The 21862-nt window shown below is 34.3% G+C and overlaps 1 protein-coding gene across 1 annotated transcript; it reads right to left on the reverse strand.

The window, feature by feature from the left end:
• Positions 1–5657: 5657 nt before the first annotated feature.
• LOC110456999 (ubiquitin domain-containing protein UBFD1-like) lies at positions 5658–16937 on the reverse strand. The gene is made up of 8 exons (XM_021508084.1): positions 16863–16937; positions 14960–15127; positions 14255–14401; positions 13359–13394; positions 12870–13048; positions 12303–12474; positions 11410–11492; positions 5658–6903 (listed from the first exon to the last, which is right to left on the reverse strand). Exons 1-8 carry the CDS (start codon positions 16876–16878, stop codon positions 6793–6795), a joined length of 912 nt encoding a protein of 303 aa, XP_021363759.1. The 5' UTR covers positions 16879–16937; the 3' UTR covers positions 5658–6792.
• Positions 16938–21862: the final 4925 nt, after the last annotated feature.

Here is a 21862-nt window from a genome sequence, read left to right on the forward strand (position 1 = left end):
ACTGTTACCTTGAGAAATACTCTTAACGCTTAATCATATGTAGATACTACGTAACGCAAACCTGTGATCCGGTGTATACAGCAATTAGCGTTGTTAACATCTGCTAATGCAACAAAAACAATAGGTAGACAAAGCAATACAAATATCCGCTTCTGGTAAGGACGGGGTTCTCCCGCAGTCGCAAGTGTGTCGTCAAATCTCATTCTAATACTAATGGCATAATCTATAAAGTCATAATATGTTGTGACGTGGTTCGATATTGTGTTTGGAATTGCTTACTGGCGCACAAAGCAACAAAAAATCAGATTCAATCTGTGAATTCGTTTTACTGTTCTAGTCCCTACGAATGACGTCGCGTTCATTCATTGACCTTAAAAGCAGCCTGCACTTATAGGTCATTCCGCTATGACAAAAAATATCCTTTGGAACTTAATAATATTTTTCGTCGTTTATTTTACAACAATGCAATAGTCCAAATCCAAAATTATATATGTTACTGCAATATCCCATTATCAGATCAGTATATTTTGCTGGTAACTCCATGTTGGTCTAACGAGACATCTTTACATTCATACTGCGGAGTTGTTGACTATATACTTGTTGATACACACAAGTGTGAAATATCACGTTTCTTAAAAAAGCAATTTGCTAGGTCCTGTGTCAACTTAATATTCGCACAAATGCGTGCTATTATATATGTAGATGTGACTTGTTGCTCAACTATAACGGCATCAAATTAACAGCTGAATTAAATTGTAGCCACAGTAGGGTTGGACCTTGAATCCTAAAAGGACGAAATGGTATGACATGTAATTAAAATGTTTGTTTTATTTGGATGACTGCATCGAAGAAACTAAATGATTAAATAGGTGATTCCTTACCTGTATAAGTTATTATTTACGAGGCAATGTGGTTGACCAAAAGGCTCAGCGATTGGCCGTCATCTTTAAGTTTGGTCTTGCACTATGTGACAAAGTGTGCAATACGTTAATTTGGAATGTTCTCGGAATATGTGCAGTGCTATTAAGTATATGTAAGGGTTAAGTTCAGGTCAAACATCTAGCCTGGGTAAATTGTATGTCAATCTCGCCTAGGGATGGTCAGTAATTAATGAGAATCAGAAGGAAACATACATTTATGAATATGGAATGACCGGCTCTATATACCAGCGCTTACGTCCTACTGCGTTACAATGGTTCTTTTCCTATTCGACCGTCTACATCTAACTATAATGTTTTAATACGTCCTTCTTAAATTTCTATTCATCGTGATTGTTTTACGTCACAGGGCAGTTGACTCTTAATTGAGTCGCAGAAGTTGTCTGCCACCTTGTTGCTTGAGTTCATACTGGCAAGGTTTACAGAAATATCAGTTTAAAATATAAAAATTGTAACGCTATTAAGAAAACAATAGGCGCTTTTCCATTTCCCTCTAAATTTCTACATATGTTCCGGAATACTGTAGTATAGCCTTTTGTTCTTTGAATTTAATTTATGATAATGAGCCCTAACTTAACGAAATGGTCATATGGTACAGCAAATACTTTGTTTGGCTTTGTGTATCAACTCGATACAATTTTAAATACATGATTCCTTCTTTGTATATCTAGTGATTTATACGGGAAAATATAGGTTTCCAGATAAAATGAACGTTGTGGGAGAAAAAGGTCCCCAAACTCTTGATGGTTGGTTATCATGTTTATCTGTCTAACATTAATTCATTTTTGAATTGTAAATATATTATTTGAGAGTTAACCATCACGCGTCGGGATACCTCTATGTACCACAACGGGTGGAAAGAAGAGTCTCGTATTCCTACAACCCAAACGTACTAGTACGAAAAATGTTTCACAGCGTTCCAGCTTAATAACGTCCCATAGATGTTCCTTTAGGAGGGGAAACATCATACTATTTACATGAAATGGACTCTCTTCCTGGTTCATCATCAATTAGACATTTATGGATATGTTGTGCCGTTACTATTCTTCTCATTCCTTTTCCCGCTTTAACGCTTCCTTTTATATTTCAAAGTTGATGTGAGGGCAGGGAAGTTTGGTCCAGACTCCCCTCCCGCTAGATCCATCCCTGAAAACATCAATACTAACATAATTCCATGTTTTTTTTATAGAATAACAAGCGAGATGTTTAGGAAAAAATTAGTGTCGAATCAGCTTGTCATTTAAAAAAACATTTTCGTCAGAACTGTCACCGGATCTAGGAAGTCAGTGGTTACTACTAGATACAGAAAGTGTATGTCTGATGGTTTTTATCTATGACAATATTTCAAGAGTCGTTGTCGGAGCTAAGTAAACTTGAGTTGACATTGATTTGGAAAGAACTGCGCAGGTTGCAGCTTTTTGTTGGAGTCCACTTCCGTCTTGTATCCAAATGTAAGCAAGATGTTTCCAAGTGAGTATCCAGCCCCTTGTATCTATGTTCTAGATTTTCCAGCATTAATGTATATCTCCACAAGAATAATCACTACATAACTTTAATACCTCATGTTACAGTTCATCTGTAATGAATAGTATCGGTGTAAGTATTTCAATATGTTAATTACACGTCAAACCCAATCTTTATGTCTGAAACAAAATAGAACAGGCATAGATACACGAGCTGGATTTAATTATTTCATAGAAATAAATAGGATTAAAATAGCATTTATACTTTCAATTACAATTTGCCGAAATCAACAAAAACACAACAGTTCAACGACCGAATCAAGTATAGATGTAGTGTTATCACTACAGATTCGTGTGGCTCTCTCACCAGTACGAATGTGTGAAAATTCAATTTTAGTTAATTCCACAAATATGTTTTACATATTGTTCGTATAAGCCCGTAATGATGTATCTCATATTTTCGTTCTTGTCGAGAATCTGGAAAATCTGTGAGTGTATACGTAGTTACATAAGCAAACTGCACATAAAATAGTACTGTAGAAATATATCATCATTGTTTCCGCATATAAACATACATATTAGTCACAATAAAAGGATTCCAGTTAGACACATATTTGTCGTAGATAAAACGTTTGAACGGTTACTCTTTTATACTATTTCATGAATACATATAGATGAGAGACTCCAAAATGTTATTTTTCACCTGAAATTGGGACTATGTTAGAGCCTAGGATAAGAGATTTCCTTTGTCAAAGTAACGTATATAATATATTTGTAAAAATGCTTTATCTTTTGTAGAATTATTTCTTGAACCACGTTGGTATACATAAACGAAAGTCACTAAGCAATGTAATGTGTTGCGTAAAATGTTTTGGCTACAGGTACACTCTATAATAAGCAGCACATTGAGTTTATATAACTAATGAAACCTACTATGGCAGGTTACGGGGTGGGGATCTCAAAAACTTCAAAGTTATGACAAAGAATGAAGTCCCTAGAGGTGGAGCCAGAACCCAAAGTCAATTCTACTATATGGCTGTGTTTATTTCTTTATGCCTATCAAACGTATATATGGTTATGGGGTGGGGATCGCAACTGTTTCAAAGTTATGGCACAGACATTAAGTCCTTAGGGCTGGGCCAGACTCAAGGGTCAATACTAATATCATGATTGAGTCCGTCTGTTAATGCCATGCAATGGTATATGGTTATGGGGAAGGGATTTCAACCATTTCAAAGTTATGACCTAAGAAATCAAGTCCCTAGGGGTGGAACCAGATCCCAGTACCAATGCTAATATATGACTGTGCTTATCTCGTTATGCCTATCAAATATTTATATATGGTTATGGGGTGTGTATCTCAACTATTTCAAATTATGGGCCAGAAATTAAGTCCCTAGGGGTGGAGCCAGACCCAGGAGTCAATACTAATATCATGATTGTATCCATATTTTGATGCCCAGCAATAGTACATATGGATATAGCATTGGGATCTCCACTGTTTCAAAGATATGACAAAGGGACCAAGACATCAAGGGTGGGGCCAGACCCCAGGATCGTTAATCTGAATTACTCCAGTATAAAGTAAAATAGTGATAAATATGAATTCCTCATTCTAATAATGGCAAGGAAATCAGCTTATCAAAAAAAGAAAAAAAAGACTGAAATACAACTCTTCTTTATTATCGGCGAACAGATTAACAAGGTTCATTATGTTTGCAATGTACATTGTGGTACTAAACTAGCATAGAACTAAGAATTACTTCTGTTTTAAATCTCACCGCTGGCAGGGCAGTTATAGTAAGACAAAATAAAGTGTGTATCAAGCCCTGTTAATTAATATGCTTCTAATTGCCTTACTCTTTATAAATTTGCTGCTTTCCTACTTTTGCCCTGACCTTACTGTCCTTGGAAAGGGTTGTCAATCAGTCTGGTGTTAACCTGAAAACTAAACCACCACTGCAGACTAACTCCCTCAATGTGTTTGTATTTTCCTTTGGTAATTACCGAGCCAATGAAGTGAAGTGAATTGAGCTGTACTGACCCGATCTCTCAAGGTTTGTGTCAGTTATGAGTTAATAGCAGAGACTGAATATTTCTTTTTAAAACTATCTGCGTTTTAAATCAGTATAATACAACAGATTAAGCATAGGATTTTTTTTATATAACAAGCTTCTGCTTCCCCCTTCAGCAGACCTTTTTTCATAAAACCCTTCTCATGCTCAAGCATTGATTCTGTGCTCAAACTAACTTTCTTATAACTCGCTTAAATCATGTCAAACGATCAAAAAGTCAATGTAAACATTGGAAACAGTATCTGGCTTTATGTCTCTTAAAAACTTTTCCATATCGTTGACAAAATAACATTTGTTTATTAATTTATAACCAAACAGGAAATTAGGCTTGAGCACAGAATTTGTACTTGAGCATGACAACGATTTCATGAATATGGGCCCTATTTCCAAAAACATCTTTCCCTTGTGAAATGACAAGTTCACTCCACACTTTAACTGTATATTAATGCTTCCATTCCCAATCAAAGGTGACTACATTTCTTTTGTCAATACAAACTATGAAATGAATGTGGTGAATATTACATGTGTGAAAATTTGAGCAAGCATGGAAAATATATAAAAAGGTCATTTATTTTATAGAAGATATTTGATGAAATGACAGGGGAATGCAACAATATTGAAATACTCCCTTGCAACAAAATGAATGACTATTTGCGATATTTAGTTCTGGCTATCTTTAAGTAATTCCTGACATTTTTTGATAAATGCAACTGTTGAGCTAGCTGATGTGGTAGCTTTGTATATTCATTGAAACTCATTAAAAGTCATCTTGCCTTCTGATGCCTACATGTAAATATAAAATATGAATATGGATACAATTGCTTACATACCTTCCTGCAAGTTTTGACTTTTTTCTGCTTTTTGAAAATGTTTACACTTACAGGTTATTGAAACCTGGGTTTATAGGTAGGGTTGGTCAGTGAAAGATTTCAACAAACACAGGAAATGTGATTTTCTGCTTATCAGTAAATAAACTAAATATTTGTCTCTGCCAGAGATTTGTGTTGTTTGTAACAATATTTGCATGGTCTATTGGAAAAAATGGAAAACAACTATAGGCATTATTTTGTACAGTATTTTAACAACTTTGCTGCATTTTTGAAGTCGTATTGTTAACTGCCAATTGATAAAAATCCTAAATTCACAAGAATCACTTGATAAACATTATGATCAAACAACGATTATGTGCAATCATGATTTATTGCAATAAAACATCAATTTCACTATGAAACATTAAATGCATGGTTTGCTTTCAGCAATATATCACACTTTTTACAAAATTTGTAGGGATTTTTCTTCTGATTTTTCAACAATTGGATAGAGAATAAAGCTTGCCTGGCTTGCAACGGTATGATAAGAGGAGTCATACAGGATTTGTAGTAAGCTTAATTGTCTTACACAAACTTTTATATAACAGTAAAACAGCATCATTCCTGAAGTTGTTATAAAAAACTATCATTGCTTGCATGGAGAAGACTGAACCATCTTTAACTTTATTATAATATTACAGTGTGAACTGGACCTTACTGGAACTGATGTACTTAAAAGGTTAATACCAGGTCCAGACACTTATTTGGGATATCAACATTTTAAATGTCTATGTATTTAAGTCAATTTACTTTCAATTACTTTAAAACAGAAACATAAAGAAAACATTCACATTTGCAATAACGGAAAGTGCAAGAATGATGGTAAACAGATAGTATATTTTGCGTCTGGAAAAAATAAAATTACAAAGATATTTTGCTGGGAAAAATAAAGGTCTGAATGAACAATGGGGTTTTACACAGATTTACATAGCAAAACTATTATATCTTCACCAGTTACTATACTCGGGTAGTCAGGATCTGGATAAAACAGGGTTGATAAACTTTACTTAAACAGAGGAAAAGCTGGGACCAAATATCAGAGCCAGTCTAGACAAGAAGTTATATTAGACAGAGGATTATTTAGACAGGTTATACTGTACTTGAAATTGACATTGATGTAACGGTATATATCAGTAAAAAAATATAGCTACAACCATTATAATCAGAACCAATTTTCAATAGATGCAAGGAAGAAATCATGAAAGAATCTTTAACACAAGAACATTTGTTTCAAAAACTTTTAAGAAACTAATAAAACAAAGGTAAAAGAGTTTGCCAGGAAAGGATTACTTGATAAAGCAGTTACAGAACGGTTCCAGATCGATATCTCTTGCACCCATCCATCCACATGTTCACGGTTGTCACTAACATTTTCATATGTCCTCCAAATTCCCTTACAAGTCACTCCACTTGTCCATCACATGAACAGATACACAAACACATCCAATCAGAAATATTGCCACTTGCCTAACACTGTTTCTTTAATAGCCTCCACATATTGTGCGGGCACCCAGTATATCCAATAGCGTGAGGCCTCTGTTGGGCCTAATTGTATTCCCTGTGGAAAGATAAAACTTTATGATAATTTTGTATAAGCATATATTCATCATAAACTTAAATTCAATAGTTTTTTCTATGCTCAAGATCTTGTAGTATGTTAAATTTCTTTTCAACATTTATCATAACCAAATTACCCGAAAAACACTGCAGCAAGTGCCAGTTATAGTTTTTCATAAGAAAATCATTTTGACCCGTACAATGTAGTTTTTAGCTCACCTGGCACGAAGGGCCAAGTGAGCTTATGCCATGGTGCGGCGTCCGCAATCATTATTTTTCTTTAAACAAATTCTTCTTAATAACCAATATTTGGCCAGAAGCAAACTGGGATTAAGGGCTACCAAGTTTGTTTAAATAAATGACTTACACCAATTTTCAAGGTCACAGGGGTCAAATATGTAAAAAAATAAAAAAAAAATAAAAAATTCTTCTGAATAACCAAAATACCCAGGGTGGTGATATTTGGCCAGTACCAAACTGGGATGAAGGCCTACGAAGTTTGTTCAAATGAATGACCTTCACTTATATTCAAGGTCACAGGGGTCAATTGTCTTAAAAAACTCTTATACAACTTCTTCTGAATAACCAAAAGAACCAGTATGGTGATATATTGTCAGTAGCATGCTGGGATGAAGGGCTACCAAGTTTGTTCAAATAAATGACCTTCTCCCATATTCAAGGTCACAGGGGCCAAATATGTTAAAAACTTTAAACAACTTCTTCTGAATAACAAAAATGCCAAGGGTGATGATATTTGACCAGTAGCATGCTGAGATGAAGGGCTACCAAGTTTGTTTAACTAAATGACCTTGACTTATACTTCAGGTCACAGGGGTCAAATATGTTTGACACTTTTAGATGACTTCTGAATAACTAAAAGTCGCAGGATGATGATATTTGGCCCATTACATAACAAGATTGGATGAAGGTCTACCAAGTTTGTTCAAATGAATGACCTTGACATTAATGAAGGTCACAGGGATCAAATATGTTCAAAATCTTTAAACGACTTCTCCTTGATAACCAGAAGGTCCATGGTGTTGATATTTGGGCAGTAGCATGCTAGGATTAGGGCTACCAAGTTTGTTCAAATAAATGACCTTCACTTATTTTCAAGGTCACAGGGGTCAATTGTCTTTAAAAATCTTAAAACAACTTCTTCTGAATAACCAAAATGCCCAAGGTGATGATATTTGGCAAGTAGCATGCTGAGATGAAGGGCTACCAACTTTGTTCAAATGAATGACCTTCACCAATATTCAAGGTCATTTATTTGAACAAATTTGGTAGCCCTTCATCCCAGCATGTTACTGGCCAAATATCATCACCCTATGCCTCTTGGTTATTCAGAAGAAGTTATTTAAAGGTTTTAAACATATTTGACACCAGTGACCTTGAATATGATTCATTTGAACAAACTTGATAGCCCTTCATTCCAGCATGTTACTGGCCCAATATCATTATCATATGCCTCTTGGTTATTCAGAAGAAGTTGTTTAAAAGGATTTAAACATATTTGACCCCTGTGACCTTGAATATAAGCCAAGGTCATTTACTTGAACAAACATGGTAGCCCTTCATCCCAGCATGTTACTGGCAAAATAGCATCACCCTGTGCCTGTTGGTTATTAAGAAGAAGTTATTTAAAGATTTTAACATATTTGACCCCTGTGACCTTGAAAATGGATAAAGGTCATTTATTTGAACAAACTTAGTAGCCTTTCATCCCAGCATGCTTCTGGCCAAATATCATCACCCTAGGCATTTTGGTTACTGAGAAGAAGTTGTTTAAAGTGAAACAAGAGGCCCAATGGGCCTGCATCGCTCATCTGTTATTAATCTAACACTTGTAATCTTAAGATTTCATAAGAACCTATTAAAAGATTTAAACATATGACGCATCTGACCTTGATTGTCGAACAAGGACATTAGGTTGAAAGTGGATCAAGGNTCAAGGTCATTTATTTGAACAAATTTGGTAGCCCTTCATCCCAGCATGTTACTGGCCAAATATCATCACCCTATGCCTCTTGGTTATTCAGAAGAAGTTATTTAAAGGTTTTAAACATATTTGACACCAGTGACCTTGAATATGATTCATTTGAACAAACTTGGTAGCCCTTCATTCCAGCATGTTACTGGCCCAATATCATTATCATATGCCTCTTGGTTATTCAGAAGAAGTTGTTTAAAAGGTTTTAAACATATTTGACCCCTGTGACCTTGAATATAAGCCAAGGTCATTTATTTAAACAAACATGGTAGCCCTTCATCCCAGCATGTTACTGGCCAAATAGCATCACCCTAGGCCTTTTGGTTACTGAGAAGAAGTTGTTTAAAATAAAAAGTTGACGCTGGCCGGACGCCGGACGCCGGACGCCGCACCATGCCATATAAGCTCACTTGGCCCTTTGGGCCAGGTGAGCTAACAATAAAAAGAACGATTTTCTATCTAGTGTGGTTCAAACCCTGCTTACCCACATTTCGGGTAGTTGAAATACAAAATTTGAAAATTGAAATTACGTAATTATTGATAGATTTTTGCTATCAGCGTTGCAATGATAGCCTGGCAAAACTCGCTCTAACCGATTTATTTTCACGGCAGCACTGATAACTAATAACTGGGTAGCGATGATGTGAGTGGAGTGTTAATGATGATGATGAATTTATAAGTGAGTAAGAAAGTATGAAAGTAAATAAACATGACGGAAAAAAGAGAGAGGTGTGAATGGTCATATTTATGAAATTTAAAAAATAAGAATGAGTAAAAACTGAGTGAAAGAGGTATGGCGTACGGAAACCCTCCTACGTTGAGGGTATTCATTGTTCGGGGATTGAACCCAGGGCTCTTCAACCCTCATGATGTGCAACCATCGTAGTCATCTACGACGGACAATTTGTACATACATGATGTGTAAGCGATGATTGAGTTTCTTTCTTGTAAACATGTGCAGGCACCAGTTGAACAATTTTAGGCCCAGACCATGTATAATATCCTATCAGTACTGAGTGTGAAACGTTCCCGTTATATCGCTGACAGACCATGTATAATATCCTATCAGTACTGAGTGTGAAACGTTCCCGTTATATCGCTGACAGACACTAGCGTATTGTTATGATATTACTGTGTTTACAATCTGATTACATAATCGCAACCTGGCCACGGATCTCTGATTTATTACTTAATTGATATATTACCTGTATATGTGCCAGAACAAACAGATTTGACCAGGTGGTCGGTCGAACTATTAATCTGTAACTACAGTTTTAATCAGCCCTGTGCATGCTGATACGTCAACACTCAACAAATCATCTACTGCTTTGCGACCTACATAAACTTGTTCCTGCCTTGCAATTACTTGCAGATTGAACTTAACAATTCATTATTAATATGCAAGTAAATATAAGAAAGACATATGTACCATTATTCATCGCCAGATTTGCACATATATCGCAATAGGCCGACGTCCCGTAGAAACGACTTGACTGCTAGTCGTAATTTTTGCCGATGGCGACACGGATTGTTCGAACTACTTTTTATTTTAGCCGCTATAATTTCGTGTAATTTGAAAAGGATTGACACTATTTATTTGATTTTGTTCTAAATGACCGGAGGTTTACCGTACAAAGCTAATTTTGTTTTTCTCCTAAATCAGCATCATCTAGCTGTGGTAACCATTATAGCATATGGTCTAAAAGATTTATATTTCTGATATTTTGTCATTGGCTAGAGAGCTATCGTATCAAGCCTTTTGAAAACGTGTAATTCTGAGACTTCAAGGAGAGCACCTATGCTAATGCACAGATACAAATCCTATGAAACACAGTGTTATATCATATATCAACATATACCATAGAAAAGTGAAGATATTGGGTTTTGATTAATGAACTCAACCCAGGTCAATGAATAATAACCTTTTGATAGGCTGGATACTGTAGCTCCCTGGCGGATTAAATAAAACACTAAAACATTAATTGATTTGACAATGAGCTACGGTTCCCACAGCTAGGAATAGCTTACAAGTGTAAAGATGCAAAAATGAACAATTAAGAAAAAACAACCTGTTGCTATGAAAGTAAATACTGCAAGAAAGGTAATTTTGTACCATTTTAAAGTTTTTACAAGAAAAATTTCAAATATTCAGAAAAGAGAAGAATAAATTCAAACATCAATTGAAAATGTCTATTTCAAATACAGTTTTTTCAGTTTTTAAAATATTTAAATAAATAAAAATATGCCCCAAAGTAAATAAAATAAATGATTTATTTGCATTCATAATATTTAATCTCGATCCACTGAAACTTAATGGGATCTAATTTAATTCTTAATTAATCAAAAATGTTCTAGACTTTTCAGAGGTTAACAAAGTAAGTTGTATTTGTCATAAAAGTTGATGAAGTACAATTCAACAAATACATGATCTGCTTTAACCAGTTGAGTTCAGTCAGTAATGATTTCTGAAGGACTGTTGTTATAAGGCTACCATGGTGACAAAATCTTACTCACCAGCATATGGTATTCTTCATGACCTGCAATTGCTTCACTCACTATCGCTTTAATAGAACTCATTGGAATTTTGTCCGTTCTCTCTGTAAACATTGAAGTATAAAATTCACTCAATACTTACTATCTTCTGAATAAGTCATCTCGCAGAAGTATTTTTACACATCTATGTACATTCAGAACATTACAAGCTATGGAAGGAACCTAAGAAAGCTCTAAGCTTGTTTTCCCTTCCATCTGATACTGTATCTACTTGTATTTCTAATTGTCTGGCTTATTGAATAAAAGACCATTTACACTAAATTGAAAGTAATTATATCAACAAGTTAACACACAAATACAGACGCTTAAAGTCGCCTCACCTTATGACCATAAAAAGAAGAAACATTTCTAACATAAGTACTTATCACCATATTATTTTTTCTTGATATCCAACACTAATATTTACACCGAAGAGAATGAAATACAACTTGGCAGTGTTAACTGTTTCTATATTCATATCATCGTCACCTCATTGATAACTTCACCTTTTCCATTCATATTCAAATTGCTGACAATAAAGCAGTAGGTTTCAGTGTCACATTTATTTTTATCTACATAAACATCAACATAAACTGTACCTAATTTCTTGCAATTATGTCCAAAAAGAGTCAGTGATTTAGTCAAATATCTAAGTTTCAAAAAACTGTTTAACCATGCAAAACTTTTTAAAACTGTTTAACCATGCAAAACTTTTTTTTTCTCCAGAATAAGCAATATATTTTCTGCAACAATGTGCTATTTCATCACCTTACTGATATTTTGCCATTATCCATTATATAATTAAACAGAAACAGGTACTGTGCATTAAAAACATCCAATTTATACTGTATATATTTGGCAGTGGTGGAGATTACCTTTTGTACCTATCCACACCTGGTCCAGCTCTAGTTTGAAGGTAAGTCGGACTTTACCTCCCGACTTGTTGTACATGCCTGCGATGGGTTGGTGTGGTAAGGGCTCCCTAGTTTTGTGACCTGGAATGCAATCATCTGGTTTCCCATATTTATCTAGCACCTTTTTATGGTCCTGTAGAAAAAAAACATGTTTAAGTCAGAAATGATATACTGCTTGAACCACACTATATTATACAAATAAATTGTACATGATGAATTTTTATCATATAGCATTACAATTTTAATGAAAAATATATCTTTACTACAAGATTATGCTGCCAATGATTATCAAATATTAAAATAAATGATTATTAAATATTCAAATAAACAAGTTTGGATCATTAAATGTAGTTGTTTCTTTTAATGATCTTTACACTGCCACAGTGAACTAGATATTAAAGTAAGTAGATCTCCAACCTAAAAACAAAGTCTGTAATAGAAACTAAATCAACAGGAATCTTTGAATCATTAATTACTAAAGCAAGTTATGAAGATAAAAACTAGTCATACTTGAACAGTTGTTTGTACCTTCTGTTTGGATAAAGATTCTTTTGTGGCTGCTGCTGCTGTCTTTGCCTCAGCCTCTAGCTCTTTAGCACTGGGCTTACCCATGGATAACACATCATTTAGGGTCGACCCTACCACCATGATCTTGGACCCTTTAGTCACTTTTAAGTCTCGTAATGTACACTCATCTTTAGCTAAACCTAAATATGAAAAAATAATTTAAAGTATGCACATACATAATTACTATACTTGATCACTATATAGCATCAACTTCAATTTAAAAATTCCACAACTGCCCTTTTTCATGTAATAGAATATGTATAATGTTTATGGTTGAACTTTTAAATGAAGAACCTGAAAATAGTGGCAGTATAATGATGGACGTGACAACTACAGTAATTACTTGATATCAATAAAATAAAAAAATGTCAATTGTCCAGTGATAATATTTATATATACAAATAGCTTGTAGTGTAAATTAACCAATCTTTAGTTTCCAAACGTACATACCTTTAAACATGATTTTCTGCATAGCTGCTGGAACACCTACAATTATTAACAGTATATTAAAATTACTGAGGACCAGCATTCACAATACCAACTCACTTATAATGTTGAGTTTAAACTCTTGGAAATCAACCTTTAAAAATTTGAAGATATGTTGTTACTTTTCAAATTACAGTGTTATTCTTGTTTTTGAAATTGTAACAAATTAACAAATTATTCCAAAAATTGCAATTTATTGAATTAAAAGAACAAACATTTTTCGTTACACGTAATTTTCAAAGTTCATTTTAATTCATTTACCTTCTACACCAATCTGATTAAAATCATATCCTACGTTCTCTATGTATCACGTTAGAGAACGTAGGATATGATTTTAATCAGATTGCTTCTACACAGAACTTTTGTTAATCCTGGCTGGAAATTTAGAAGTCACTTTGGTAAAAAATAAAGTCCCTATATGGAATTGGGTTTGGAAAACACTAGGAAAGTTTGTTGTGTAAATGTTTTAGTACAATTATAGGACATGAGGACAGCAACTATGAACTGTACCAAATTGGGGAAAAATGCCTGAATCCACCAAATGGGAAAGAAAATAAGTTGTAACCATTTTACTGATCCACTAGCTAAAAAATTAAGATTTTCACCATATGTTCAGAACTTTTTGTTGAAATTTATATCAGATGAAATATAAGGTTCACATATAATTTTGTTATAATGACAATTAACATTTTTATTTTTTTCTATATTTCTATATATTTACATAAAAAGGAAACATCTTAAGAACACGTCTTAAGCACTTTCATCTCATCAAAGAGATTCTTTAGACTGTTTATTTGAAGCAGATATTATGCTGTCATATACTATGACATCACATAATAGTTTGCCATATATATAAATACCTGTTAGTGTTTCAACATGTTCCTTGAGTTGTTTTATAGTGTTGTCCATAGCAAATGAGACATCGTATTTCTGTTTTTTGTATATTAGTTTGAATTCCACTTCCTCCATTTTTGTATCTGAAGCAGCATTAGTATTCTCGGATGTACCTACAACAATGTAATAAATGTGAGATACATGTACCTAGGTATGTATCAATCCAGAGCAAAGGTTGTAACTGCTGTAAAACAGGAAGCCCCGGTAAAATACCAGGATAAACAAAGTCTATAGATCAATGAGTCATGATGTTTTGCTGTACATCTATATAGCTACACACATAGACTGATAGTGCAATTAAATGACTATAAACATCGAAAAGCACCAAAATTGAGCACATTGGATCGTCATATGACAAAATTTAACCACTCCATTTTGAGCAAAAAACACAAAATAAAACATTGACAGGACCAAGTGAAACCTACATATGACAAACAAGTCATTGTGACTGACAAAGGGATAAGTATATACCCCATCACTAGGTGAGAGTATAAAAAATATTGGTTGAATAATTCTCAAAAATTAGCAATGACAAGAATTATTTCAAAAAGCTTGGCAGACCGATGGATAACTGATGATGGTAGGCTCAACATACAGCTGAATAGTAAAGTTTCACTCATTATATTTTGTTATTCAAACATTTCCTGATCTTTCAGATTTACAGTCCATACCTGAAGATGATGATTCTGTCTGGTTTTGATTGACATCTCCTTGTCCCCCTGGGTCTGTTGCTTTATCAGGTTTGTCTGGTTGTTTTTCACTTTCTGCTTCTACTTTCTGGGGACCATCAGACACAGATTCCATTTTCTCTTGTTCACTGACCACAGTAGGTGGTGTTTCTAATAAAAACACATTATTTTAATTGAATTCATTCTGACATATATGCTTTTCAGTGATTTAACTGGGGAAAAAAAACATATATATTGTTACTTCAATTTTCATGCTTGTTTTTTTCAAATCTTCAAATTAAAGGTAATTTTTTATTAAATGGAACATTGCAACCAACAGGTAGTAGCTTTCTCTAGCACTACTGTTATAACACAACATCAAATGTGTGAAACTGCTCCCAACACTATTTTCCGATAATTTTTCATCATAATTAAGAATAAAATGCAGATTTTATCATTTAAAATTAATTTCAATGATATAATTGTTAAAATTCTATTTGATCCTCAAATAACATACAATTAATGCTTTCAGAAGACAATTGACATTTGGCTACCAGCTTACTGGTGGCCAACACAATCCAGACCCACTATATTCTCTTGTAATTTCACTTAACATTGATTTAATTCCAGAAAGTTAAAGACATCATCATCTAAGCTACATTTACCTTGATCTTTGTTTACATAACCCACTAATGATAATCCTTCATATCATATTACTGTAAGTCATTCTACAGAAAACTGATGGGGTTTAAATAAATGATGAGGACTACTTTTTGTATTAGTTCAAATCAAAAATCACAATTAATACCATTTACTATATTTTGCATTAAGAATATGAGACCTAGTACATGTATATGTAATAGTTCAACATGTAACAGAGGTCACTATTGTTTTCCCCCATTGTCTCTGCTATGGGTCAAACCTGGGACCTCTGGTTTACTAGCTAGTATTACGCTCTACCAAATGAGCTAAAGAGAAATTCTCTGTAGCCGAGCCGTGGCTAGTATTTTACCAGGATGACTAAAACACTTTCTGGTAGCAGTGCACAGTAGCGTACGGTGGTCATGGGTGATATTTTTGTACAATGAAAATAATCATTTATCTAAAAAAATGTATTCAAAATGTAGTTTATAAATATATATAGATATGTAGGTGCATGTCTTTTGCAGGATGAATCCACTATCCATGTTTATCTGAGACATGCCCTTCAATTTCAGGATCAGACCATTTCTTCTGTACTCTGCTACCTCTGCTATACATGTTTGAGAGAGACAGGTGTACATATCAACGTCAATGTTTTATTTAATAATATGTTAATTTCTTCCTTCTATATATCTTTTTTTGTTTTGTACATTTTTTTATCTAAAAATAACCATGACGTGTCAAAAAAAACATTAAATGTTATCAAATGATCATAAGAATGTACTCAAGAGCCAATATTTGGTGACAATAAAACCTGACAGCCACTAGTTACTTGTTAGTTTAATGTGCCACTTTATTCGTTTTGTCAATAACAGTAAAAAGAACCATTGACTGATTGAGCTACGTTCAAACAGATTTAACAAACAAAGAATGTTTAGCTAAAAGTAAGATACAATCTAACGAATGTCAAACTTCAACTAAAGTCATGCTAATTTCCACTATTTTTTTCCGTCAATCAGTAGATTGCTGATTTCGATTGCGGGCTAGCGCAGGTACTACATGCGTGACAAACGAAATTGAAGAAGACGTCATTACGACGGAAACGAAAATGGTCAGCACAATGCTTTTATCGTGTTTATCCATAAAGAATGGTATTGCATAAGTATAGAAAAACTATCAAGAAAGATTGATCATTCATTTCTGTGTTTGTCATAAGGCTGATTTTGAATAAAAGCATTTTTGTATCTGAAAACTTTTCTCTCACCAGATTCTGACGCCATTTTGTATTCGTTCAAAAAGATGTATCTTAGTTTATTATTATATTCGACCTAAATCTCAGAGGGGTATCGAAAGTAAAGAAAGAAGAGCTTTACATGGAAGATAACTCTGTTTGCATTTGTTGCAGGACATACAATTACTGTAGTAATTTATAGACAGATTTCAGGAATTTTTTTTATCTCAAAACAGAGACGTGTGTAATAGATATGTAACAATGGTGTATTAATTAGGTTGCTTTACAAGCGTCAGCTGCAGGGAATTCCCCTTTAGCTCAGCGGTAGAGCACCTGGCTGGAGAGCCGAGGGTCATGGGTTAGAGTCCCAGCGACGGCACTATCATTCCTCGTCCTACGACAGATATAATCATTAACTACAAAAAAACGAAAGTCATTCGGTATCTTTACAAGTTACAAGATACTAAATTTAGCTACATTTTAACCACGAACTTTAATGTAATCTAGAAATCCAATTCTGTGATATGACCATTGAGTATTGCAAAATGTACTCTATTCTACGGTATAGGTTAAAAAGAGGTTGTATTTCATCCCGAGCCATTTAGCTAGTGGATTTTTTTTTGCATTTAGCTAATTTAAATCTATTTTGTCAACTATTTAACGATCGGTGTACATGTAATAATGAATCAATTGAAAACGTCTGCGAATATTTGAAGTTAAATGTATCTCCAGTTCATGAAAGAAATCTTGCATTCAATTGAAAAACAAAAAGGCGTAGATGAATGTTTTCCCCATTTTTTTTTCATTAAGAATAAAAGGTACAATCAATTATAACGTCTTCCACACTGCAGTGCAGGACACAATAACATGAAAATGCTGCTCTTTTTTTAATAAATATGATTATAATCGACATTTGATAACACAACTATCGTTCGATGGTTAATCGTTTATTATTATTATTATTATTATTATTATTATGCATTTCTGGATCTAATTACCAACAAAAAAGCATATGAAAACGTTTAATTTTCATGTGATTAAGACCGTAATCGCGTCAGTTATCCAGCATTTCTTAAAACAACAATTATAACACTATATATATCTCAACAAGTACAAATCCACTGACTGGTACCTATCCAGAAACGCGGTTTGAATCATGAAAGTCGTACACCTCTCAAGCAATCAAAGAATGTCACGCGCACGTTCAATCACGGACTTAGATAAATATATTCCGTGGTTCAATTAATCAATGCAAAAAATAGCATACTTAACACTTTCCCCATAGCTTTCCTTTGCTCGGAGTGAATTCATTTGGGAGCAGGTCCAGATGTGGGCCCTGGTCGCGGGACCAGAATCTCCATGGAAATACACGGACCTACTCTGGTATAATGACATTTTTGTGTGTGTTGTTTAGTTAACTGAAAAGCACGATTTTAGTAGAAGTGGCCAAAGCAAACAGCGTTTTGTTTGTTACCTCACTGAACCCACATTAAATTATATAGCCAGAGTTTCCTCTGGCCCTGACACCAGACTTGGATATTTTGACAGATAGATGTCTGGTGTAAACATCTATCTGTCACAATTTCTAACTTTGTACCAAACCACGGACGTCCTGATGACGTCACAAATGTAGTGCTGCGTGACGTCCATCAGAAATTCAATCAAATGAGAGAGAACAAACGCTCGCTCGGAAAGAAGGCAGTTACAGGTGGCGAACAAGTAATGAAAGAATATTGCAAATTAGAAATAAATCAAGGATACTAACACGAAAACAAAGAAAGGATTTCGAATATAAATTATCAACAGACGCAAAATGTAATCCAAAAGCAATTTGGAGATACATCCGATCAAAGTCAAAAACGAAAGCTGAAATGGAGATCTATAAAGCAAATATATTAAATTCATATTTCAAAAGTGTGTTTGTTACAGAACCAGACAAGGTAACAGAAATCCCTACTCTTCCATATAAAGAAATAATTTCTCAAATGCAGCCACTAAGTATAACCAGTGAGTCTGTTCAAAAGGAACTTCTAAAATAATAAAAATGACAAATCTCCAGGAATGGATAGATTACATCTACTATTTCTCAGAAAATCTGCAGAAACGATAGCATCAACCATAACAAAGTTATATACCATATCGCTGAAAACAAGTGGTACCAGATGATTGGAAAAAACTCAGATAACCGCAATTTTTAAAAAAGGGGACACATGCGAACCAGGTAATAACAGACCGGTTAGTTTGACATCAATTGTATGAAAAATACTAGAAACTATACTCCGTCACGTCACTGAAAATATGAAACAAAACGCATTCTTTTCAAATAAGCAGTAAGGATTTATGTCTGTTAGGTCTACGTCACTTCATTTTGTGAAAGTTTTAGATGAATGGACTGAACAATTAGATAAGGGACACTTGATCGATTGTATATATATATATATGGGTCAAAGAAGTAATATAGACGGTAAAATCCCATATAACACTGGATCCTAATGGAGGTATGTCCGTAGGATACGAATTACTTAAAATAGTATATGGGGCAAAGAAGTAATTCCAACAGTGTGGACAAGTTTAGGTTGTCAAATTTTCGGAGCGATCCGCTCCTTTATCAAGACAAAGTGAAACAGAACAGTTACATGATAGAACTGCTATACTATAATTGAAAATATAGCTATCATATAAAAGAAACAAAAAAGTCCCCTCGGCTAAAGACAGCCGAAGGCAGCAATTAAGCTGAGAACATCGCGGGCAAGGAACGCTGATGTAGAGGACCTATTCTTGCGCAAGATGCACTGTCACATCTTTCTGGTGCTTATCTCTCGTTGACTCACTTTATGTGACAGTGCATCTTGCGCAAGAATAGGTCCTCTACATCAGCGTTCCTTGTCCGCGATGTTCTCAGCTTAATTGCTGCCTTCGGCTGTCTTTAGCCGAGGGGAATATTGTTGTTGTTTTTATTATATATAATAGCTATGTTTTCAATTATAGTATAGCAGTTCTATCTTCTTGTAATATGATGTATATGTACATGTAACTGTTCTGTTTCACTGTGTCTTGATAAAGGAGCGGATCGCGCTCCGAAAACTTGACAACCTAAACTTTTCCACATTGTTGGAATTACTTCTTTGCCCCACATATATATATATATATATTATAAATCAGAAAAATGATCCTTACGGACGAATAAATATTATATAAAGAAAAATTCTTAACAGCGAGTCTTTAATACTTTCATCTCTTTTAGGAGATTCTTCAGACAACATAACAAAACCGACCCGTTGTTAGGAAATTTTCTTTATATAATATATATATATGGGTAAAGAAGTAATAACCACAGTGCCGACAAAGACATTTGTCAAATGTTCAGGGCGATCTGCCCCTTTTTCAAGACAGGAAAAAGATAATTTACATTTCACAACATAAAACAGAGAAAAACAGTCACCATGAGACAATAATACAATACAAAATACATAAACAAACAGAAGTTATTAATATAAAATATGCTGTTGTAATTGCATATCCCCTAGTAACCGAAGGCTATATCTATATATATATATGGATTTTCAGAAAGCCTTCCAGTCCCACACAAAAGACTTTTAAGTAAAATGTCGTTATATGGAATTAGCGAGGTATTTATTAAATGGACGGCCAGCTTCATCTTCAACAGAAAACACAGAGTCACACTAGAAGATCCACAGGAGTTCCCCAGGGATCGGTACTCGGACCAACATTATTCGTCATATACATAAATGACCTACCTGATACAATACAGTCTGAAGCTTATCTTTTTGCGGACGACACAAACTTATTTAAATGTATACAGGGAAGTGCTGATGTAAACATACTCCAAGATGACCTTGACCATCTGTCAGCTTGGAGTGATAAATAGTTAACGAAATTTCATCCTCAAAAATGTAAATCGATGCGTTTTTGCAGGCATAACGACGAAAGAAAATATTCCAAAACAAAAGAATTACAAGAAGTGAACAAGGAAATAGACATAGAAGTAATTATTAATCAATCTCTTGATGAACATATATGTACACAAGTTAAGAAAAATTCTATGTTTGCATTACTGAATCACTAGTGAGAGTCCATCTTGAGAACGCAAATTCTGTATGGCACCCGTACAAAATTAAACATATTGATATGATTGAGGCTGTACAACGGAGGGCAACTACTAGTCAGTTTCCTGGATTTAGGGAAATGTCCTATTCTGATAGACTTAAAATCCTTAAATTACCACCACTGGCCTTTAGAAGGATCAGTGCATGGGGATATGATCGAAGTAATAACGAGCAATATCTGCGATAGCAAAGCAGCGGATTTTCATAAACGCTGGAACAACAAGGTCCAAAGACGGGAACAAGAGGCCATTGGAAAAGCTGTTTCCACAGCATTGTAAACTGGATATCAGGAAAACCATTTTTGGTCTGTGCGTAGTCAAAATATGGAACAATCTCCCAGAACAAGTAATCTCGGCACCAACAGTATATTCTTTCAAAAACAGATTAGATAAGTATTGGGAAGACCAAGAGCTTTAATATAATTATAAGTCCGAAATAATATAGAAATTGGAACTGTTATTGTTTTGTATTGTTTTTAATGCATATTTGAGTCGAGTGAAGAGGATCTTAAATGATCCTGTACCGGTAATAAACTAACCTAACTTAACTAAACCTTTGTCTAAGCAATTTTCCAAAACCTATCTTTTCACTCTGTGTTAATTGCGCTTGCTCTACCGGGATACCTGGGGTGACTTTGTCATTTTCCGACTAATTGTTTCGGCAAAGTGTTTTTGGAGCAGTCATTTAAAGGATATATTTCAGTGAAGATTATGAGGTAATCGCCATGCAATTCAACCCGACAACATCAAATGATATAGTGTTATTACCTAATCATTACAGTGACATCACTAAAACGAGACAGCTAGTGAAAGCACCCTCCCTACCACGATGAATTTGTACGAAGAACCTTTTGCCTCTTGTTGACAAAATTGAGCTGACTGATGCTGGGAAAGCCAACAGATAAGT

The sequence above is a fragment of the Mizuhopecten yessoensis genome, unplaced genomic scaffold (genome assembly GCF_002113885.1).
Source record: "Mizuhopecten yessoensis strain PY_sf001 unplaced genomic scaffold, ASM211388v2 scaffold8991, whole genome shotgun sequence".
Taxonomy (NCBI): domain Eukaryota; kingdom Metazoa; phylum Mollusca; class Bivalvia; order Pectinida; family Pectinidae; genus Mizuhopecten; species Mizuhopecten yessoensis.